Source organism: Callorhinchus milii, unplaced genomic scaffold, assembly GCF_018977255.1.
Source record: "Callorhinchus milii isolate IMCB2004 unplaced genomic scaffold, IMCB_Cmil_1.0 Scaffold22, whole genome shotgun sequence".
In the NCBI taxonomy this organism is placed as follows: Eukaryota; Metazoa; Chordata; class Chondrichthyes; order Chimaeriformes; family Callorhinchidae; genus Callorhinchus; species Callorhinchus milii.
In genome coordinates, this window is record NW_024704763.1 from 577,803 (window position 1) to 603,223 (window position 25,421).

Sequence of the window (25,421 nt, forward strand, 5' to 3'; positions counted from 1 at the left end):
ATGGAGGCCATGAGGCCAAGTTCAAGAAGGGCAGTGGAAAACTCACAAGGATTTCTGTAATGAGCCCCCCCAAGATGAACATGTTATGCTGAATGAAGGATGAACCCAGAAGGTTTGATACTAGTCTCCAGATATCATTTTATTCCATTCCAAACCTGCAGTGAATGCAAACAGCTCTCCCCAGGCTGTGGTAAACAGTCTGAGGGACTGAGCATGCTGAAAGTTACAGCAAATTCTCTGTGCAGATTTGCACTGTTTTCACTCTGGAACAAAGCTTGCAATGTAAACCCTCCCAAATGTGACAGCTTCGCAGGACAGCTGAGAATGAAAATGAACTCTATGCCCATGACCTGTGTCCTGGAAACAAGCATTGTTGTTTAAACGCTGCCAATGGCATGTGGGCCTGTTAAGGTACGATTCCTATGAATTATCCATTGACTCCATTATTTTTAAGGTGTAGGATTCAGGCCTGGCGCATTCCTCACAATCCAGACTCATTGTGCCTGCAGATATCACTGGGACTGGGACCACATTGGCCTCTTTGACAACTGCAGGCTGGGCTCCCTGTTAAGGAACCAGTATTAGATTTAGCAAGCAGTGTTCAATGGGGCTTGAATTTCAACTTTTGGTTATCATGTGGAGATGGCTAGGCAGGCCGCGGGGGACATTTAAAGTAGTAAAAGTTGCAGAAATATAGGGGAAAGATTCACATCTTTACGATGAGGTAAACAAATTATAATATTTTGCCCATTGTTTCTGTGCTCTTCATGATGAGGGACGTTAGCGCTGGTGATTGGAGCATTTTTCCATTTTAGGTTTCCCAGATTGACAATATCAAGGGGTTTAAACCTATTGGATGACAGATCTACACCACCCAAGCCCTGGGGTAGATTCAATCCCAGGCACCGGAGGTGAATGGGTACCGTCACTTTCTCTTCAAAAAACACCAGGAAAAAAGGTTCCAGACATCCATGTGCACCAACATCCCACCAAGCCACAAACATGAATGAAATATCAGAGATTCAGGGAAATGTCAGCAATTGCTTTTGAGCAAAGAGAGTCTAAGAACACAGAGTTTCACAGCTGCGATTGAATGAGATTTCCCTTTCAAAATAAAGAAATTCATTGTGGTTTTAAAAGTACAGGTTTATAAGTAAATCTTGGCTCCAGAAAGCAGGAGACGTCTCACATTCATACATTTTCTTTGAAAAGAATGTAAACTATATAATTGTTTTCTACAAATTGTAAAATATGTTTACATTTCCAGTCGTCCCTTTACTTGTCTAAAATGTATTGAAAGTAATAATTCAGATGTATTAACATAATTGCAAACCTTTCGTACCTGCATTCAATTCTGCTGTACACACTCATTCTCTCTCTCCACATTCAGCCACACGATAACACATGCAGACGTACACATTCACGCTTTCAAATAATCATTAAAGCTGTTTCCCTACTAAGAATAAAATATAAAGGTTCATATTTTATTTGACATGTTTCAGGATGCTTTGGTTGGAGCGAGTTTGCACTCAGTTCTGGTAAAACAGGTGTCCATTTTGCTTGGTCCTCAATGTTTCAATGGTTTCTATACAACACAGATTGTGGAGAGAAGCTTTCTCTGCTTACGCAGACAGCTCCGGCCTTGATAATGAGTTAGCGCTCCAGTTTCTAATATACCCTCAAACATAAAACCTACCCAAACATCACGCACTGCACGATCCCGGGTGAGGAGTATCAAAGCATCCATTGTGTGGGCTCTGGGGGACATAGGAGGGACGAGACAATTTTTTTTGCAATTTTCTTTTTAAAAAATATAAATCTGTGATTGTTGCTGCTTCTCAATGGTTTGGTTTGTATATTTATATATCTGTATATTCCAGCAATGTTTAAACTATGTTGATGTCACCTTTGTAAGCAGTGTGGAGATAGTAGGTGGGTTGGATCCAGCTTTTATGACTTTACATCAGTGTAGCTTAATGGAAACAAAATCTTCAGCACCTTACCACAAAGGCTTAGCGAGGGCTGAATGATGCCCAGAGAATAAACCTTGATTGAAATTTGAAAAAAAATAAAAGGCGTTGGATTTACGGCTGCTTTGGGCATTTTGTATATTGGCTTGGATTTTTTTTTGGGGGTGTGGGTCATTAAAATCAAATCTTTCATCTGACAAATTAATCTTTGTTAATATAAATGTTCTGGAATAGAATTCTATACTTTTTTTTCCCACTTAAGGCTCAGAGCTGTGTGAGGCCCCAGGGTCAGGCTGCACGTGTGGCCTACTTGCGTCACTCCTCCTTTGAGGTCGGCGATTATATGTGGAGACTGTAAAAGGAAATAGAAAGTTGGAAAGGGTTTTAGGAACAAGTCACAAAGTGTTATTCTATATGAAAGCATTTGCTTATTCAAATCCAAGTGTTCCACTCCCCCTTTTCCCCCTTGTATCCTTCAGGGCCAGACTCATATTGAGGTCTGTTTCCATGGAAACTGGCAGCTCTCAACCGCCTCCCTCCAGTGACTGTTCTCTATGTATGGACAGAGCTATAGGGCGGCTGTTTGGCCACGGGAGAGGGGTGCAATTATGGCTGACCAAATCGGATTTCTTTTTTGGGGTGGAACGGGGCAATATTTCCCTATTCTTAGGCTTAAAACCATGTCTTAAACTTAAAATTGTGTGAAATTGTGGAAAACATTCTTCAGTTTAGGTTTAATTTAGAAGCAGATTTTCCAGTTCCATTTTGGCACTGAAGAAAATGAATTTAAGATGGTTTTCCAAAGTAAAATGGCCTTAAGCCTGATAATATTGAAGGGTGTTATAGAACCTTTCAATATAGTGCCTCCTTGCTTATAACATGAGTCTACTGTGGATCTGAGCACACCACAGCTCTTCCACAGCTAACTAGCTGGCTTCTTGCACTAAAAATGTTATCTGTAAAATGCAACCAGTCAGCACAGCTAACGTCATTTACTGTGCACGCACTCAGGAAATGCCACCAACATCATTGCTCTTCTACCTCCAAGTGCATGTCCACCTCATCTCAGAGTAAAGCCAGGACTGTTAATGTTCCTGGCTGAAGGATATTGAATTCCAGGCTTCCATTGCTGGACATAGCTCAGAATAATGGAGGGAAGAGAGCTTTACTTACTGTCTATGCACGTAATCTTTGGCTGGTCCCACTGTCCGTCTGACTGACATCTGATGATGGGAATATGCCGTTGTAGGAACCCATCATTACATTGGTACCGTACTAAGGAGCCAATTTCAAAACGATCCTTCTTTTTCCCCAAACTTCTGGTATTTTCTATCACAGGAGGTGGCCCACAAGCAACTGATGAATGAAATAAGAAACTAAGCAATAAAAATGCACAAAGACACGATATCTTACTGAGGAAAATGGAATAGGGTGGTACTGGGTTAGTGTGTGCCAGGTTAGAGTGATATTGAGTTGGACTTGGGATGTGTGTTGGGTTGGGTGATGGGGTTGGAACTGGTGAATCAGATTTCCTGGAGATCAGTATTACTCATAAGTTATTGATCACTCACCTGTTCCTTTCTTGCATGTGTAAGGCAGGTGGTAATTGCAAGGCACATCATTCCATTGACCATTTTCGTGCCAAATCATGACCACACAATCTTCTCCGGTGCTAAAGAAACTGTCGGGTTGATTGGGACGCCAGTTTTCATACAGCTGGGTGAGAAAAGATCAAAGTTTAAATCATGAGATTAAACCTGCTATGCGAACAACCGCACAATCTATACAATTCATGACTCCTACAACCCTATTCCTTGGCATATTGGCAGCAATAACAAAGTCTGATTGAAGCCCATGTAAATCTCTTAGATCTTGGATGTTGACCGTTGCTGGGAATCCAAAACTATGGAGACAAATTGCACTGAGACTCGATGACAGAAAAGTCACAGGCTTCCCAGAGCCTCCAATGCCTGAACCAACAATTATGTAGCTTAGAATCAAGTGCCCTCAAGGTCCATCTCTTGTTAAGTTTTCTATAAAGAATATGTTTTTGCATGGGGAAGGGGGTTGAGATGGATGATTTGGAATTACCGAGGAGTTTTCTCAGTCCAGAAAAGGCTAAATGTTGGGAGTGTCATTAGTCAAAAGTCATGCAATTTATTTGGGATTGATTTCATTAGCAGATCTTTGTATTCTCACTTCATCCTGGCTAACTAGTTCAAGATAAATCACATTTATGTTTGAAAAGAGTAGCAAACACTGTGAAGAAAGAGATGTGCAGTTTTATTTTAGGCCAAAACTCACCAGCGGGGTGGCATCAGACCAATGGAAATCCCCTTCTATTGCCTTGTCATTTAGTCCGATCCACTGATAATCCTGTGCATTGCCTGGACACAAAAACAATGTCAATATCATTCTCAGCACTGGTTCAGCACAAAGACAGCATCAACATCAGACCGCAGTATGGCTCCAACTCCTGCTTCCACTCCATAGTTTAGAAACAAGATTTATTTTTAACACTTAAACAGGGAGCATGCAGAAAACGGAGAACATAGCAACATGAATGTATGGTAGGACCAACATACGGGGCTGTACCCCAACATAATTCAGAAGAGGATGGGAAAAAATGGGAGAAATATAGCCAAATATTTTTGTTGTAAGTCTATTTGGGTTTGGAATTGTACAAATATCACATTAGACCATTGCTTCTGGGTTGTATTGATTATAAATTATTGAACCTTTGCAGAGTCAGCATTTATTGTCTATCTCTTGCTGTCCTGAGAAGGTGATGTTTGGGATTTCTCTTATAATGTCTGCTCTTTTTGTGGCACTAGTGTGCTCACAGACATATTATGTAGGGAGTTCTTGAATTTTGACCCAGCGACAATGAAGGAATTTCAATGTGTAAAAGATTTTTGTTTGCTATTTATTTGATTCTGAAAGTACTGTTTTCACCTAAGCGAAGCTGTAAAATGATCTAATCGTGGAGAATTTTACACTTTGGACTTAATTCATGCCATTAAAAGGAGGATGATAAGTGGGGTTGACCTAGGCTGATCTTTCTGGGCAGGGTTGATGGGTGACCTGCCTGGCACATCAATAAGATTTGGAGGTGCACATGTCTCCTCAGCCACACAAACCAATGCTCTAACAGACTGGACAGCACTAGCTTGTCAAGTAGAGTGCTGCTTGGTCAATATTCATACTAAGGTTTGACAGATTGATGAAATGGATAGTGCCATAAGTTATGATTCAACATGGTCTCTACTTTAGCAGCAAAACTCACCATTGACAAACTCTTGTTCCTCAGGGGAAACAATGCTGGCGAGGTGAGCTTTGTGCTCCCTGCACTGGTGCTCCGCATCCTCCCAGGTCTGTCGGTCGCTGAAGTGTCGGTAACAATGACTCTCAAACTTTTTCCAACCAATCTCGCATGTCTCCACATCTACAGAAGAAACAGAACCCCTTATTGAACAGACTGCAAAATGTCCAGTCTGGAACTCAAGAGCCCCTGGAGTGCCTATGTTTGAATGTGACTGCTGACTTGAATTCACATTTATAAACTTCTGTCACAGGCCACAAAAATCATCTTATATTAAAACATCACAAACAATCAATGTCAACGTCTCATTCTGGCCAGAATATCTTGAAATTACTAGCTTCGGTTGCATCCCGTCATCTACTTCACTGCACACCTGTAAGCTTCAGTGATTGAGGTTTAGTTTTTGATAATAATCTGCGTGATGAACATTGAGAACATTTTGATGCACTTTCAGCATGCTACATATATACTTCCTTTAAAGCTGGTTTAAGTGAAGGAATAGTGTATATGAAGCCGCCACCTGCTCCCACCACATACACACACCTCATATACACCCCAACACCCCCCACATACACACACCCCAGTGTTGGGGTGTGTATAAGGTGTCTGTATGTGTGTGTGTGGGGATGGGGGGGCTGTTGAGGTGTATATGTGGTATGTGTATGGGAGGGGGTGTTAGGGTGTATATGTGGTGTGTGTATGGTGGGGGGGTGTTGTTGGGGTGTATATGTGGTGTGTGTACATGAGGATCAAATACCACTGGCTTCACGCACATGTGCAATTAAGAGCCGGTGGGAGCAGGTGGCGGTTAATTTTGGCGGGAGCGGCACGCAGGGCAGCAGGTGGTGAGGCTGGTGGGGGGAGTGGGGAATGGCAGGTGGTGAGGCTGGCGGGGGGCATGGCAGGTGGTGAGTTTGGCGGGGGGCGTGGCAGGTGGTGAGGCTGGCGGGGGGGTGGCAGGTGGTGAGGCTGGCGGGGGGGTGGCAGGTGGTGAGGCTGGTGGGGGGGGTGGCAGGTGGTGAGGCTGGTGGGGGGGGTGGCAGGTGGTGAGGCTGGCAGGGGGGGTGGCAGGTGGTGAGGTTGGCGGGGGGGGCAGGTGGTGAGGCTGGCGGGCCGGTCGGCCGTGGTGCGGCACTGAAGTCAGTCTCTGAGCAACACCAACAAACTAATGGAAAAGACTGAAATGAATAAAAGTGAAGATTTTCTGTGAATATCACATTTGTGAAACCGTGTGACACCCTCAGTAATAACAGCAGCGCATCACTGACAGCGAATACCACCAGCCACCCAGAGTCCAGGGCTGGAGCCCACAACATGGACAAGAGGCTGAGATGGTTCCAGCAAATCACCATTGAAGGATTCCCTGGACCAATACCAGAGGAACAATACTGTAGCTAATACATCACCTGTCATCAAAACAATAATAGAACCACAAAAATGTACAGCAAAGAAGAAAGTCATTCAGACGACCGTATTTGTGCTGAATTGTTGAAAGAACAATGAACTAGATAGCCAAGTTCCTGTCACTTCTACATTAATGCTAACACAACAACAACAACAACTTGCACTTATATAGTGCCCTCCATCAGGGTAGCATCTCAGAGCACTTAAATAGGCAGTTATGCAAGTGTTTTCTCTATGGAAGAGTGTAGAGAGGCACTAAGTCTCAAGAAAAACTTTATCAAAATAGAAACTTTTTATTGCCATGTCTGGAGAGGTAAGCTTGACTCTTAACGGTCAGAATGGTTTGGTACAAATGTCCTTGCTGGTCCTTAAAGACCAGGAGAAAGAATGGTTCCAGGCTGGCTGTTCACAAACTATTACTATGATAAATAATTATAATTCTTGTATTTGATATAGTGCCTTATTACGTCAAACAAAGCACTTCACAGAGTTTTTCTGCAAAATGTATTTGTAGGTGAACATTGTATAGCAATGTCCCTCAAATAACCTTGAGGTGAATGACCCTTTATCTGGGAGATTGTTGGCCAGGACACCAGGAGAATTTCTTTTCTCTTTTTGAACAGTGCCATGGGATCTTTAACGTCCAACTGAATAACCAGGCACAACCTTGGTTTAATGTCTCATCTAAAAGACGATACCTCGGACAATGCAGGGCACCCCGAGAACTACATTGGAGTGAACTCAGATTCCTGAGAATAAAGGACAAGGTTAGTTTAAGATACAGTTGTGAGATTCAGAGTATGTTGCCCAACCTAAACCGGGCTGCTGTTTTGTTAGCTGTTAGTAAAATTAGCTGAAGCCACCTTCTCGTACCAATTTCACAGAGGTTCCCTCCATAGCTGGGTAGGCACAAGCATTTGAATGAGTCGTTGCCATCGATGCAGGTAGCTCCATTCAGACAAGGGCTCGAGTGGCACTCGTCAATCTCTGCAAGAAATCAAGTTTCCGCCATTAGGATTCCAAGCAGAGAATTCTTTGACTAGGGCGAGTGTTGGACGAGGGGTAAGAGACCCTTTCTGCATTTATTCTGGAGGCATCCATATTGTGCTGCATTTCACTGGTCGTGGTTGGCTCATAAAGACATGTAATCAAACTCTCCCTGAATGAACCCCTTAGGGCTAACTGATCATTATGGCTATAATTGGCTGCTTTATTCAATAGTAAATTGTTGAAATTACAAAAAACAACTCTTTTACTAACCTTCCCTGTTTTTGTTATTTCCTGTTACGATATCCAACTAGCCGTTCTCTTTAGGATTCTCAACTCTAACTATCTGCTTTCTCGCTATGATTTTCCATAATGTGTGTGTCCAGAAGTACACCTGGTCTGTTGAAACCATTCATGATATGGATTAGAAACAATGTCATTTACTGCAAAGACTTGCAGTTGCGATGGTGGCATCAGATTGGTGCCTCTGCTCTAACTATGGTCTAACCATCAAGTATTTTCACAGCAAGGGGGTTGGAGAATAAGTACAGAAACAGACCATTTGGCCCATCAGGTCTGCAAGTGTTCTTCTCCACAAGAGCCACCTAGTCTAATCCCACTTTACTGCTCACTCCCCTTATCCTGTAATAGCCTTCTTCCATCTCCTCTCTATCTGGTTGCCTCTTAAATCCATTTGGGTAATTTGTATCCACTTTGTACCATGGTTTACTCTGATAAAAAAATTTAATAATTTATTCACTTAATCCCTGACTGTTTGTGGGACGCTGCTGTGCGCAATTGACTGCCACATTTCGCCCACAAATGTACAGTCAATTCACTTTACACTATATTCTGTGAAGCACTTTGAGACGTCTTGAAGACGTGAAAAGCGCTATATCAAATGCAAGTATTATTACTATATAATTTGCACAAATCTCTCCCTTGTGTTAAAAAAGGTTATTCATTGCTTCTGTATTTACTGTTAATTTCCCATTATTAAGCTTGTACTGCTGGTACGTGAATTTTTACCATAGCGAACAATTTGCTTGGAACAGCCTTGTTAATCCCCCTTATATTTTTTTAACAGGCTGATTGGTTTAGCTTGAAGTCCTCTGAAAACCACACCCAATTTCCTTAAACTTTCCTTCAAATTTAAATACACTGATATGCAGAACTACTCCGAATTCTAGGGACAATACCTTTAGATTATGTTGTTGGGAGGTGCTTGAGCATGGGAAGGGCTAATATGCCCTTTTTATGTAGATACCCTTAGTTCCTTGCTGGACTAGGTGAAAAAGATTGCACAGTAAGAAGAAGTAGGAAATAAAATAATGTCTACCACACTAAGAAACAGGGTGTCAGAGTGCTTAGTCATTAGGGGGCATTCTCAACCTAACTAGTTACTCTCCTTGCCTTACTTGCACCATTCAAGCAAAAGTATTTACAATATACATTCTTTCCTCAGCAACATTACACATGTTTCAAAATGGAAGCCCACAGAACAAGCATATGAGGGCTCTCCTCATCATTAGTACTTATTGGAAGGACACTGTTAATCTGTTTTGCAAGAGTATAGAAATAAGGAAGATATGGCCAAAGCATTTTGGCAATAAAACAGCAGCTAGAATGCTTAGTTATTTGAGCTCTGGCTTTGGGTGTGAAGAAGCAGGAGTTACAGCACAGCAAGATACTTTTGAAAGATAGGCTACTACAAGTTGCTTTCCACAATCTGACACATGTTTAAAGGAGATATAAAACAAAGGCATCGGTTCTAAACAGGATGATGAACAGCAATGAGCAAAATGATGGATTTATCTTCATAAATCATCTAAACTATTCCTCCATCTTCACAAATGAAACCTGGATCAAGTGATTCTCTTTGCATTGTTTTTACTAATGATTCAACACAGGTTTTCTTTAAATTGAAATATACATTTGATTGAAAAAACTCACAAAAATATTTGCATTGATCCTAGCAACCAATTACCATTACATTTATTATTGAATATAAAAGCAGTAAAGATACATCAACTCTACCAAAGAGAATTTGGTACATCTTCTAGACTGCTAACCAAATGTTCTTATTCTAAGCCGAGTAGTTTGGATATTACTGTTGTCATTTGTTTAGGTTTGCATTGTGGTAAAAGGGCAGAATATTACCAAATTAATTAGTGTTGGCCTATCATTGGTTTGACAAATTATTTACAGAGGTAATTCACATTGGACACCCCACTGCATCATCCCAAGTGACTTCTTGTTTGTGAGAACCTTCCCAAACCTAAAATCAAAAAGTTGGCCAAATACAAATTAATGAAGAGGTAAGTATAAAAATCAACACTGTTGCTCGTCAGCCTCACCAGGGTTACAAAATGAGTCAAAATTGTGCATCCAATTGTTGTATAAAGTGAAGGTTGAGTAATTTTAATGCATGATATGCTATTGTACTGACTTATAAATAATAATAATAATCCCTAAATTTGGTATAGTGCCTTTTACAGAAGTAAGTCTAAAAGTGCTTCACAGGATTCACTGTAAAGTGTAATGACTGTGTAATTTGTAGATGATTTCCCTAATTTGTAGTAATTTGTTGAAACTTTCAGTTTTTCCATTCTCCACTGGGTTGCAGGAGAATTGATGGCCTTGCAGTGAAGATTTCAACAGTGAAGAAAATCCACAGAAAAGACAGCACCAATCCAACACACAAAGTTGGAGTGAGTAAATTCCAAAAAGACTGCATACATTTGATAGAAAATATAGCTGCAATGGGATAAAATACCATAACCCATTTAATTTCATCCGTTACGGAGAGAAGTTCCTAATATAAGTACATTTTCACTATATCTTGCTTCCTGTTCAGGCAGTTCTGACATAAACATTCTATTACAGACACATTTCAATGCAAGCAAGTTTTCAAATAATGGTACTTACTAATCTGTAGAAGCAGCGAGTATCCACACAACAAAATTGCTGCAAGTCAGTTGAAATGCATGCAGGACATAATGACTGTAATTTCAAGTGATGAATATAAATGGATGCAGCAACACTAATACCCTCTACTAAACAGTGGACATGTTATTCCATCGGACAGTGTAGTACCATCATATTATAGCATTGATAAAAGCAAGGCAAAATGCATCATGTATTGTACTATTGAGGGTGGGAGAATTGCAATGTGGTCTCTTATTAATTTGAGATTTGTGAAGATACTAGTCCAACCTGTGAACATATTAGCACAATCTGTGAATATATTGGCCCAATCTGTGAACAAATTGGTTAATCAGGAAAATACTCAACTTGAAACTACATACTTGTCTGAGGCACCAATACATACCTGTTCTGGATTCTTTCTTGTCTATCACCTGTATGGGTTCTGTTTGTTATCTTACATGGAGAGAAATGTTTGCTGTCAGGTGAATATTGTACATTATATTTGCTTGGAGAAGATTTACAGTTCTGGAATATACTAACAAGCATTCTTTGTTCCCTGTATGGAGTTTTACAAACTATGCCCCTTATATTATAAGTTCATGTTTGCCTAAATTACTTTTGGACTTGTATATTTCACTGTGGAAGTGCTGAATTTCCAGTTGTTGTAGGTGTATTGCATTGAATGCACTTTGTTCTGACTTTGAATGCACTATCTCAAAGAGACTTATGTGGATATTTGGTTGTAACTACAATTGACTCAGCACTCACCAGTCAACATGCCATCGAAAAGGGAGAAAGAAAATAAAAATTAAACACAGATCGATTCAAAGGCATCATCAACCAATCATTAAGTGGAAATATGTTTTTTTTTAGATTTCTGTTGAACTGAATTGGTGTGTCTACCATAACCACAACATAACTTACCTATTTCACAGTTTTCTCCTGAAAATCCAGCAGGACATTCACAATGGAAGGTTCCATCTATCACTAAACAGACTCCTGCACCACAGGGGCTGCCTTGACATGGGCCTGGGACAACTGTGGGAAAAACAGTAAGGCAATGAAGGAGTTATTAACGATTTAACAAACAAGCCCAACAGGCTCTCTTTGAATAGACTAATTATTATTTGAATATAAACACTGCGGCATGGCCCACGACCACCACCAACAACAACCTGCATTTATATAGCACCTCTCACGCGGGGCAGCGTCCCAGAGCAACCCTCACGCGGGGCAGAGTCCCAGAGCACCCCTCACACAGGGCAGGATCCCAAAGCACCCCTCACGCAGGGCAGGGTCCCAGAGCACCCTCATGCGGGGCAGCGCCAGAGCACCCCTCACGCAGGGCAGCGTCCCAGACCAACCCTCACGCGGGGCAGCGTCCCAGAGCAACCCTCACGCGGGGCAGCATCCCAGAGCAACCTTTCAACAATAGTTGAAGCACCATTCAATTCACCGCAACATTGTACGTAGGGTACTCCATCTTCAATTGTAGTCATATTCCCCTTTAATTTTTTATTCCATGAACTAAAGGGCTGGAAGTCGCGGTGCTTTGTAGCGTGTGCCTTGCATAACAAATACATTATGAAGCACCACAAATCTCCCCCAAAATTGACACATTATTAGAAAAATGTTCACATAGCATTTTGAATTATGACCCGGGGGAAAGGAGTGCCTCTTAGCACGGAACTGTTCACCACCTGCAAAAGATAATTAAATGCAATATATTTTGGCCATCCATACCTTCAACTTCCATAGGTTCGACCACAATGTTTGGTGAGACTTGAGGTGGAACAGCTGTAATTGATATTGGTGTAGAAGGGGTAACACCTACTTCTTTGTGAGGTGTCATAATAATAGGTGTCTCTGTTTCACTCAACGTCACACCATCTATCGGGGATAAAGAAGTTTCATCCACTTCATGCAGGATGTCTTCTGGGACAATTGGTACAATCCCTGTTATCTCAATTTCTGATTGTCCAGTGCTCAGTAGTGCAGTGTCAAGTAAAGAGGTGTCCCCAGAAATGGTAGGAATTATATGAAGTGGTGTTCCTGAAGAATCTTCACCAACAATAAATGCTCCTGAAAGTTCTCCACTAATTTCAGGAGCTCCAGAAAGTTCTCCACTAATTTCAGGTGCTCCCAAGGATTCTCCACTTATGTCAATAATCCCAGAAAGTTCTCCACTTAGGTCTTAGGAATTCCAGAATATTCACTGCTGCTTTCAATTATATGAGGGAATTCTTCAATAAGTCCTTTACCTGCTTCCACTTCTGTAATAGTCATTTTGATTTCTTCCAGTTCTGTAGGGACCAGAGTAATGATAGGCAATCCAGAAGATTCCCCACTAATATCAAGCATTCCAGAAGATTCCCCACTAATATCAAGCATTCCAGAAGATTCTCCACTAATATCAGGCATTCCAGAAGATTCCCCAATGATATCAGGCATTCCAGAAGATTCCCCACTGATATCAGGCATTCCAGAAGATGCCCCACTAACATCAGGCATTCCAGAAAGGCTGCCACTAAAATCAATGATTCCAGATGATTCTCCACTAACATCAGGCATTCCAGAAGGTTCTCCACTAACATCAGGCATTCCAGAAGGTTCTCCACTAACATCAGGCATTCCAGAAGGCTCTCCACTAACATCAGGCATTCCAGAAGGCTCTCCACTAACATCAGGCATTCCAGAAGGTTCTCCACTAACATCAGGTATTCCGGAAGGTTCTCCACTAAGATCAGGTATTCCAGAAGGTTCTCCACTAGCATCAGGCATTCCAGAAGGTTCTCCACTTATATCAGGTATTCCAGAAGGTTCTCCACTAACATCAGGCATTCCAGAAGGTTCTCCACTTATATCAGGTATTCCAGAAGGTTCTCCACTAACAGCAGGCATTCCAGAAGGTTCTCCACTTATATCTGGTATTCCAGAAGGTTCTCCACTAATATCAGGTATTCCAGAAGGTTCTCCACTAACTTCAGGTATTCCAGAAGGTTCTCCACTAACATCCGGTATCCCAGAAGGTTCTCCACTAACATCAGGTATTCCAGAAGGTTCTCCACTAACATCTGGTATTCCAGAAGGTTCTCCACTAACATCAGGTATTCCAGAAGGTTCTCCACTTATATCAGGCATTCCAGAAGGTTCTCCACTAACATCAGGTATTCCAGAAGGTTCTCCACTAACATCAGGTATTCCAGAAGGTTCTCCACTTATATCAGGCATTCCAGAAGGTTCTCCACTAACATCAGGTATTCCAGAAGGTTCTCCACTTATATCAGGCATTCCAGTAGGTTCTCCACTAACATCTGGTATTCCGGAAGCTTCTCCACTTATATCGGGCATTCCAGAAGGTTCTCCACTAACATCTGGTGTTCCAGAAGGTTCTCCACTAACATCAGGTATTCCAGAAGGTTCTCCACTAACATCAGGTATTCCAGAAGGTTCTCCACTAACATCAGGTATTCCAGAAGGTTCTCCACTAACATCAGGTATTCCAGAAGGTTCTCCACTAACATCAGGTATTCCAGAAGGCTCTCCACTAACATCAGGTATTCCAGAAGGTTCTCCACTAACATCAGGTATTCCAGAAGGCTCTCCACTAACATCAGGTATTCCAGAAGGTTCTCCACTAACATCAGGTATTCCAGAAGGTTCTCCACTAACATCAGGCATTCCAGAAGGTTCTCCACTAACATCTGGTATTCCAGAAGATTCTCCGCTAACATCAGGTGTTCCAGAAGATTCTCCACTAACATCTGGTGTTCCAGAAGGTTCTCCACTGACATCTGCCTCTGGGAGAGATGTTATCTCAGTAGGGCCTGCTAGAAAACAAAGGGTTACAATGTCAAATAATAAAATAGAGAAGCATTTAGCATTCATTAATTATAGAGCCCGTAATCCTCTTGTATATACTGCATCTTTTGATATCTGGAAATTCCTCCAATTGTTCACCTAGTGTTCCAGCTCTAATAGGATATCATAAAATCATCGAACCATAGAATCATTCAGCACAGGAAGAGGCCATTCGGCACATCTTGTCTGCACCGGCTCCGAAAAGAGCAATCCAACTCAATCCCACTGGCCCGCTGTCTCTCCATAGCCCTGCAATCCTGTCCTCCCCAAATACCCATCTACTTCGCTCTTAAAAGTTGTTATTGAATCGGCTTCCACTACCCTTTCAGGTAATGCATTCCAGATCTGACAACTTGCTGGGGTGAAAATGTTTTCCTAACCTCCCCTCTGTTTCTTTTAACAGCTATTTTAAATCGGTGTCCTCGGGTTACTGACCCACATGCCAGTGGAAACAGTTTTTCCCGGTTCAACCTATTAAATCCTCTCATGATCTTGAAAACCTCTATTAAATCCCCTCTTAATCTTCTCTGCTCCAGGGAGAATAATACTAGTTTCGCTAACCTCTCCTCATAACTAAGGTCCTTCATTCCTGGTTCCATCCTGGTAAACCTCCTTTGCACCCTCTCCAATGCTCTAACATCTTTCCTAAAGTGCGGTGCGCAGAATTGAACACAGTCTCCAACTGAGGCCAAACAGCATTTTATAAATATTCAACATAACCTCCTGACTTGTGTATTCTGTGCCCCTATTTATAAAGCCGAGTATCCCGGATGCTTTTTGAACAGCTTTATCTACCTGTCCTGCCACCTTCAGAGATTTGCTGATGTGGACCCCCAGGTCTCTCTGTTCATTTGCCCCCTTTAAGATTGTACCATCAGCTTATATTGCCTCTCCTCATTCTTCCTACCAAAATGTAGCACTTCGTATTTCTCCACATTAAACCTCATCTGCCACATTTCTGCCCATTTTACCAATTTGTCTAAGTCCTCTTGGAGGCTGGTGCTGTCCTCCTCACCATCAACTACTTTTCCTAGCTTAGTATCATCTGCAAATTTGGAAATTGTGCTCCCTATATCCAGATCCGATCATTAATGTAGATCAGAAAGAACAATGGTCCCAATACTGACCCCTGAGGGACACTACTACACATCTCCCTATGTCATTGAATCAAACATCTAGAAATTGATTATCTTTTAAAAGAAAGATGTTATTATAGCACCAGAATTTCAGGCTCATTATCTCATTTCAGTTTTGATTGGCTGGTTATCTACATGTGTCACAACACATTGTGTGTGAAATACCCTGCCCTGGCTAACACCTGATAAATGGCTGTTTGAGAGTTAAAGGCAAAGCAACCAGTGCCATGGAACTGTAGCTCAAGTTAAATGATACAGAGAGTAAGTTGAGATGTTCTGAGTGTTATAGAAAAAAAACTTTTAGTTATTTCATAATTTCTTATTATTCTTTGTGCTCTGAAATAAATCATATACTCACTGAATTCTGCTGTGGGTGTTAGTGTGACAATGGGCTTCTCCACCTCTTCTACTGTGATATCCTCAATTAAGCTTGCTTCAGTGCTGAACTCAGGAAGCAGAGAAACTGTTGCGTTGACAGGAGGCAACATGTCCACAACTGGTACCAGATGGGTAGCTATCATTTCTTCGGTCACGCCCAGTGTAGCATTGGGCTGCTCTGAAGTGTCCAAGACAAGAACTTCAGACACTCCCCTTTCCACTTCTTCTGGTCTTGATGTCTTTGTTGCTTGGAGCTCAAACTCAGGGGTTGCAGACACTCTGTCCAGCAGAATCACAGGTACAGTGAAGTTCTCAATGACTGTGTCTTCCGTGATCCCATCTACCACAGGAGTGATGACTTGAGCTGAAACAGAAGAGGAAGGCATTGTTTGTATTTGGACAGCTGGGGGAAGTAGATTACGTAAGGTTTGAAGATCCAAAGTTTGGAAGTTACAAACTCATGAGGCTCTGTGATACAATAAGCTAGAGAAGGAGATATAGTGAGTTTTCTTACAAAATATTTTCAATTTTGTCATAAGATGTGAGTGGTTTTGTGCTGTGTGCATTTACATAAACTCATATTAAGTTGAGCTAGATTTGGACTCAATTCTGGACCCAAAAGGACTTCACAAGCCAATAATTGAAATAGAACACCCATGAAGATTTTCACAATCCGCTCTCCAATTCATTCTGTACTTACCTCTAAAGCAATAGACATCATAACGCGACTCAGGAGCAGGATACCCTGTTTGATTGAGATTCAAATAAACAGTTCGGACTCCAATGCGGCCACTACCGCATAAGTGTCTAGGGATCCTGACGGGGTACCTAACGCTGCCATCAGCAAGCCAGCCTGCTCGGCATTTATCCATTCCAAGTTTCCAGGCTGCATACAATTGTCCAGTGCTGGCCATCACTGCGTCATGATCAAGGCAGTAATCACTTGCTTCCTGGTAAGTCAGTCCCCCAGCCACTGCTCCATGAAACACCACCCCTGAAACAAAGCAAAAAATATACTGAAACCTATTCATCATACTATCCCAGTGCCCCCAAAAAGAGTTCAGCTGGGGCATTTTAACCATCAGAAGTGGTTTCCTCATTGATGCTGAGCTTCTTTGAGCAGTGGACTGGTGCTTCTTCAGGGATCAACAAGAAAACTTTGCTTGCAATATTTGATAGTATTTTTCAAATCCTCTTTTAGAGGTTCAAAATGCAATCTAGTCTTCATCTGTAACATTGTTTTGATTTAAAAATTTAAGATCACACAGAATTGTGAAAAAAATGAAGAATGTTTCAATTTTCTAATTTTGGGTGATCTTAAATTTTAAGATAAGGTGATCTTACAACCTAAGATGAGATAAAATTTCAGACCTCTCAGGATAAACCACAGTAATACACTTAAATAGGATCCCAGAGCAGGTCTTCCTTGTTATGATGTTTCTAGATATCTTTTCATACTTACCGTTTAGATTGTCGATGTAGCAGTACACATCATAAGCTTCATCTGGATTTCGGATGCCATAGTTTCTTACCCCGGGGAAACCATCCTTATCACCAAAACACCGGGTCCTTGGGTTCACTATTGGGTATCTAGGAAAGAGAAAATCAGTAGTTTGAGAAAAGAGAAAAAAAATCAGAACAGATACCTTTAAACAGTAGCATTTTGAGGGTTACAATTCCTCAGAATATTACATTATTCAAGAGATTTTTATAGTTTATTTTAAACAAAGCTGATGTTACTGTTTGGTTTACCTGACTGACTGGTCAGAGAGCCAGCCTGCGTCACATTGATTGTATCCTTCATTGTAGGCTGCCTGGAGCTGCTCAGGAGTGGCAATGATGGCATTATTTTCCAAGCAGGCAATTTTGGCCTCGGTGAAGTTCAGGGTGTACCTGCTTGAGACAGCACGGTAATGGAAAACAATTCCTGTTAAGGAACAAATATACTGGTGATTGATCTGTACTACAGGATTGGTAGCAGAAAAAATAGGGGAAAGGTTAGTTGGAATTTTTTTCACTTAGAGGGTTGTTAGGGAGACAAATTCACTACCACATGTTGAGGCCGGATCAATGGAATCATCCAGAAGTGAACTATATAACTACCTATAAAATATAACGACCCATAAACTACCTAGAGTATAAAATATTAAGGTAACTATGACTCTCCCAGTCTCTTACATTAAAATGATATTGATAAAAAAGGGTGATTTAGAAAAACGGGAGCAGTCGAACAGACTGGATGAGTTGAACGCCATTATGGTGTGCTGACTTAATATCAGATATGAAGCATACAATGTGGAATGGGCCCTTCACTGTACACCACTACAATTGTCTTAATGGAAATAAATCACATAAAACAATGTATAACTAAAGGATCACATTATAGAAAAGACTAGGGTGATGGTAAAGACATGGGATTGACCTGATGGAAAACAAATTCAAAGAAAATGGGCAGACTAATAGGAGAGAAGTTATCTGTGCCTAGTTTGGCAATGATCGTGAAACATAATCTAAGGATATGATCCAACCCCAGCAATAGCACTGTATGCAGAATATCTTTCTGAAAGATTGTTCCCGGTGCTAAGAATCAGACATTACAATCAGAATTTCTGTTTTGTGTAAGCAGTGCCTGGCTCATAACAGTTATAATCATAGTTGTAATAATCCTTACATTTGAAACCAAACACCCATAACATTGAAACGTTTCAAAGGGCTGTACAGGGAATTGCTGGGAATTATAGTGACTGTATTAAATCACAATACTTTAACAAAATCTCTGACTATGAATTGTTAGTGGAAGTTGATTGCTGTGTGGAAAATAACGACTCTTGTTTACAATATGATAATAATAATCCTTGTATTTGCTACAGGGTTTTTTATCATGCCATTGAGAAGTCTCAAAGCACTTCTCAGGATTTATTGTAAAATTATGTTGCTGTGTGCATTTTTATAGGTGAATGTGAAGCCAATTTGAGCACAGCAATGTTGCACAAATAGTTAAGGCATCAGGTTTGGCTAATTTTGTTCGGGGGATTGTTGGCCAAGACACGATAATAAACTCCCTTCTCTTTTAAATAGTGCCATTGGATCTTTAACATCCAACTGGGCAGGCAGACATTAGCAACAGCTTGCAAGCAAGAGACCCAGGTTTGGTTCCTTGTAGTACGAAACGTTGGGCAAGTTTCCTTACTCCACACACCTCTGTTTGTCTAGAAATAAGTAAAAAATTGGTTGCTAGTTGATTGGCGGATCGCTTTTCCGGGGGTAATAATTCCTTCCAAAAAAAATTATAATGACAAATTCATGACTGTTTGTGGGACACTGCTGTACACAATTGGCTGCCACGTTTTGCCCACAAAATATACAGTCAATTCATTTTACAGTATATTCTGTGAAGCACTTTGAGACGTCTCAAAGATGTGATAAGGCGCTATATCAAATGCAAGGATTATTATTATCATTATAATGTTTTGTGCTCCTGTTTGTAAGTAACAGAATTGATTATATGATGGTCTACTGCAAGGATGGGACCATTGGTTATTTGTTATTTTACGCATGCAACCCAACATTACTGTGCTAATTTCTAACTGCTTGTAAACTGTTCTGTACGTTTCTTTGCTTTCTCCTTGGAATCTCTCACTTCATAAATCTTGTTAAGAGACCTTTAATGTAGCAGCTTTCACATATATAGCATCAGTAGGTTTCCCTTGTTTACACTGGCCCTCAAGAGATAAACAGTTTTAAGAAGTACTTATATTCTTCACAACATCACCACTTACCAGTTGGAGATATTGGGCTAAGAGAAATGCTTGATTCTGATGTTGAGCTTTCTTCCATAACATCTGGGGTTATTGTCACTTCTGCAGAACTTGTTGTTAATCCCTCAATGGTGCCTGCAGTTGGCACTAAAGCCTCCGTTGTTACTTCTACAGAGGTTCCGAGTCCTGTGACCATGAGTTCTTCGGTGACTGGTGCTATTGTTCCAGGTGTACTGATTTCCTGAATAACTGTTATGTTTTCGGGGATTATTGAGACTTCAGTAACAATAATTTCTGCAGTGACAGATGGCATAGAAAACTCAGAATCGGTAACATTCATAAAGTCTTCTTCAGTCTTTGGTGTGAGGCCTTCTGGGAACAGCGTGGCATTGAGAACCTCCGTTTCGGCCTGCTCAGTGAGCGAGGGAGTTACTGTAATAATGTCAAAAGGGCTGAGAGTAATAATTTTGCCTAGGGCTTCACTGTCTGTGGTGATTTTTGGGAAGAAGGGCTCTACCTTTTCAGTTATGGTTTGGACTGTGAAGAGTGCACTGCCTTCGTCACTAAATGCCTCGTCTGGTTCTGTAGCTGGGTATATTTCAGTAAACGCTTCCACATCAGGAGTTGCTATTGAAAAATAAACATACTGAAAAGGTTACCAACCAAAAGAAGACTAAATATCCGTACAGTTCACTTGCTTGGGGCTCTACTGCAAGGTTCTTTCAAGGTTACGGTTACAGGTTACTGCATAACAAAGCAGCATAAATGCTAAACTACATAAAACTTAAAAGATTATTACAATATCATAATACTCCTGCATGTAATATTGTACCTACGATGTCCAAATAATCTCAGAGGTAATATCAAGTGTAGTAAGTGTAGGCTCAGCTCCAAGGCACCCCGTGGTTGAATAACCCACTGAAATCACTGAAACGCTTCAAACTTGAAGAATATCCAGTTGGGTGAGATACTGAAAGGTGCCCATCATCCATGGAAGTGTCCTCCAATACTGGGACAAGGTCAATATTTCCTAGTAGAGGAGGTATCCAGAACTCTCTCTAATTTTGATTGGATGAGAGAATACACCTTTATAAACAGTTATCTCCACAATAATCCAACACAATACTATGGTTGACCATCTTGCCTGACTCTTCAATGAAATTTAGAGATATAGATCATGGAGTCCTGTAGCTCAGTGGTTAGAGCACTCGCTTTGCAAGTGAGAGACCTGAGTTCAATTCCAGGCAGAGGGCGAAACCCAATAGAGTTCTTAAGATGTACCAGGATTCTTACAACAAACTATTTCCAAATAATTTCTCCAATATCCCAACTTCAATGTTTCTGAAAGCGATTGTAAGCATTCTCTTATATGTTGAGATTGGAGTGAAATTTGCCAAGTTTCATAACACGTTCCTTGTGGATAATTTCACAAGGAATACTTTATGAAATATCACAAGCTTCACCCTATCTTCTTTCATTGTAAATTATTTTAGCGAAGCATAATGAGGGGAGGGGATTCTAGTATTCCTAAACATAACTGAATTACATAACTTAATTATCCTCCATGATCATTAAGGAATATAATGTGTTTAACAATAGCTCATTATTTCAATTTGTGTTGAAAGTTGATACCACTTACCAGAGAAGCAGTAGGCATCATGCCGGGAAAGGGAGTTAGGGTAACCAGTCTGGTTGGCGTACTGGTAGACAGTTCTCACACCTATCAGGTTCCCGCCACAATTCGGTCTTCGCTTAGAAATTGGGTAACGAACACTGGCATCGGCAAGCCAACCTGTGTTGCACTGATCCATGCCGTCCTTCCATGCCAAATATAGCTGCCCTGTGGTGGCCAAGCGGGCTTCTTGTTGAAGACAGGCATCAGCAGCTTCCTTAAAGGTAAACTTTTCAGGGCTTGTTACATAGAAGACAATACCTAGAGACAGGAAAGAGAATGACATTACTTATTAAACAGCCTTGAATTAAAAAATCCTTTCTGCAACATATATGCAATTTCCAGTGCTAGATTAGGTTCTCTCTTTTTTCCATTATAATTTTGAATGAACTTCTTACCAGTTATTTCTTTTGCAAAACAATAAACATCATAAGTTTCATTTGTGTCTCTAATTCCATATGATCTGACTCCTGGATGCATATACAAGTTGCCGAAACAACCCTCTCGTGGTTCATGAATTGGGTACCTAGAAAAATAATTTGAGGAATACATTCAGCTGTTGTTAACAAACTTATAATTTTCTATAATTACTAAGTTCTGTTGTAAAGATTTAGGATGAGAAAATTGTGAATCCGCTATATTCCTTTCTTCTTTTCTATCTAGAGGCTCGGAAGGGCTCAGCTGTTATGTCCTCAAATACCTTCTCTGTCTAATCTCACACATAAGAATGGCTCTTTGGGTGAGTGTCAGAACAGCCTGAGGATGTGGAACTATACCCCAACATGAGTCGTCATTTTCAAGACTGGGGTGAGGAAAGTACAGCAGGATTCTGTTACTTTATGTTGAAAACCTGGTTGTATACGTTACATTCTTGTTTAGTCTTCCAAGGTTTACTTGCCACAGACCATAAAATAAAGAACTTGCAAAATCTTGTGGGCAAAATGTAGAATTGATCCAGACCTTACTGTTTGATCAGCCAACCAGCCAGCATCGCACTGATCATAGCCATCTTCATACGCTGCCAGCAGTTGTTCTGGGGTTGCGATTGTCGCAGTGTTGTCAATGCAAGCCTGCTGGGCTTTGTAGAAGTTCAGAGTGTATCTGCTGGAGATCGCACGATAATGGAAGACAACACCTAAAGTCAAAAGTACAAAGGTACGATTGCCAAACATTAATTAGGGTTAACTTAGATTTATATAGGGTTCAAGCTAATATTGCGTCTGGGTAGGAATTCACATTGAACAAACCTATAAAATTACATAATAATCATAATAAAAATTGTATTTGACATAGCGCCTTATCTCATTGTTCGCTTCACAGGATTTCACTATAGAGTGATCGTGTATTTTGCATGTGAACCTGGCAACCAAGTTGCACAATAATGATCCACAAGCTGTCATAAATTGTCTGACTAATTTTTATTTGCTGGTTGATGGCCAGGAGACAAGGAGAAACTCGCTTTTCTTTTCAAATAGTGTCATGGGATCTTTAACGTCCAGCTGAACAGGCAGGAATACTGGGAAATTTCTATGCTCTTCTTCCAAACAGTTCCATGGAATCTTTAAAGTCACCATAACAAGCAAATATGACTTATTTATTGTCTAATCTAATGCTGTACAGCAATCCATCACTGGAGTGTCACTGTATATTATGAATTCAAGTCATAGTGTGGGATAAAATTATGGCACATTCCACTGCTGATAAGAGGAAATATTTTGGTAAACTAAGAAACTTAATTTAGTAGATGGTGGGAAGATGGTGGGATGGATATTCTGGAAGGATGAGATCAAATGGCCCAAAGGGCATTCTTTACTCAAACCTCTCTTATGATACATTGATTGCAAACTCGAGGATAAATCCATTATCACCTGAAAATTTACCTTTAACATCCAGCTCCACAGTATCCTGGCTGTCTTCGATGCCATACATTACTTCACAGCGGTAGATTCCTGAATCACTTGACTTGAGCGTATCCAGCTCCAATGTGGCATCACTGGGGATTTCTTGGTAGCTTAACAGCTTAACTCGTCCTTTGTATTCTTGGCTAGTCTTTACTTTCCCAGAAGTGGCAACTAAAATGACTGTTTCTTTCCCTTTACTTGAGATTTTGGTCCATTTGATTCTCGGAGTTAGCAGAGATGCCAACTGGATATCTGGTGAGAGTGGTGTTGAATTGATGAAGTAGCAGGGAATAGTCACAGAGCTTGCTATAACAGCCTTCACTGGAGAGTGGGCAGCAATCTTCACACTCAGTGCCTTATCATTATCTGTCAAAAAGGAAAAACATATTTAATCTCAATTTATCCCTTGGACGTCAAAGGTATGAATTAATTTTGTTCCTCCCTTTTATAACCAATAGGTTTTTTAAATCCAAGCTTAGTGTAACCAAACACTACTCATCCATTTGTCTATGTTTTTCTCCTACTCTTTACTACTTTGCTGTGGGACTCAGACCCTTCATATACGAGTACTAAAGAACAAAAAAAAACAAAGACCAACTTGACTGTGAAAGATCTTACCAGAAACTTCAACAGAAATAGTTGCTGCAATGACACGCAGACACACAAGTACCAAAAGCAGAGTGGTCATAGTTTACCTGCAAAACAGAAAACAAGAAAGAAGTATATCTTGTTAAAACGAGTGCTAATAAAATATAGCGCCTACAAGGTCTAAAGACCTGAAAGTGCTTCACAAGTTATTATTATCAAATATAGTGACTGTATTTGCAGGCCAATGCAGCTCACAGTTTTGCAGACAGCAGGATTACACAAACAGCAATGAAGTGAGTGTCCAATTTATCTGGAGGATTTTGGCCAGGGCTCCAGAAGAAACTCCTTTTTCTTTTCAAATAGTATCATAAGATCTTTAACATCCTCGTGAATAACTAGTTGGTTACCTCAGATCAATGTCACATCCAAAAGACAGTACTTCTGACAGTGCAGCACTCTGCCAGTCTACTTGAAGTAAAATTATTATTTTAAAAATGTAACCTCCCCATTTACTTTCTTGTTAACTATCTTAAATTAGGTACTCTATTCACTGACTCACGAACCAGTGGAAATAATTTCTCCTTATTGATTCTATCAAAACCCCTCATAATTTTTTGGGGTTAGCTCAGTGTCACATATGTGGAAACCCATCACCATGTTTAAGAGTATCCAAACCAAATCAAGAGTTCCATGCATCTCATGTACACATGAGAATTCAGGGTGTTATTTATTGGAATGTAATTGTACTCTTTTCCTGGAGGGAAGCATCCTGCTTACCCAATTCTAGAAAGTATTAGGTGCAGGTTGGCAAGATCCAAGGCTCATATTTTAAAGACCTTCAGCCTTCTTTGTTCCAAATCTGTACTAGTTAGTGTTTATCTTGTAAATATGATGACCTGTACAAAATCATTTTTTTGTGTGGAATATATAAAATACAAATTTACATTTATATGGTGAACTTGATGCTCGTGGTGTGAACCAATTTTTTCTGGTTTGTTAGCACGGTTAGCTCAGGCTGAGATGGTTTGGTGTTAAGCTCCAAATGAGCAGTTTAATAGTGAAGAGACTGCACTGAAAATGTGTTCACCCTTATAAATAGGCAACAGACTTATTTCAACAAATGGGATAAAGAACATTCTGAGCAATGAATACTTTCCTAGAGTGAATGTTTGTGCTGTAATGGAATTATAGATAACACAGCTCTGAGCAAATATAGTGACTAGTATATTTATACAGTTCCTAACAGGAGATTCTTTCAAGATCCCGGAGATGTTTGCCACTCTTTGGCATGCCAGCGCTCCAAAGAAACATGCTGGGAAGTGTATACATTTCCAAAAAATCTTCAGTGTCCTTAATAACCTCTTTCACAGTGGGGGAAAAGATTGCAGATGTCAAAGACCTATTTGCAGAACGTGTTAGAGAAAATAGAAACTCTGTAAAAGGAGCCTTGGTGGGACAATTCTGGGCTACATTACCTTTCACATCTCCTCTGACCTCTTTCAATGTAATTTTATCA

The 25,421-nt window shown here is 40.6% G+C and overlaps 1 protein-coding gene across 1 annotated transcript; it reads right to left on the reverse strand.

Annotated features, from left to right (window-relative positions):
- Positions 1 to 2,168: 2,168 nt before the first annotated feature.
- Positions 2,169 to 24,005, reverse strand: LOC103188388 (aggrecan core protein). Its single transcript, XM_042343130.1, has 19 exons — positions 23,936 to 24,005; positions 23,297 to 23,683; positions 22,377 to 22,551; positions 21,815 to 21,942; positions 21,384 to 21,677; positions 19,766 to 20,371; positions 17,739 to 17,913; positions 17,449 to 17,576; positions 16,687 to 16,980; positions 15,967 to 16,350; positions 12,873 to 14,441; positions 12,355 to 12,408; positions 11,536 to 11,649; positions 7,570 to 7,683; positions 5,257 to 5,415; positions 4,275 to 4,357; positions 3,542 to 3,686; positions 3,144 to 3,326; positions 2,169 to 2,322 (listed from the first exon to the last, which is right to left on the reverse strand). Exons 1-19 carry the CDS (start codon positions 24,003 to 24,005, stop codon positions 2,228 to 2,230), a joined length of 5,157 nt encoding a protein of 1,718 aa, XP_042199064.1. The 3' UTR covers positions 2,169 to 2,227.
- Between the last annotated feature and the right edge of the window lie 1,416 nt (positions 24,006 to 25,421).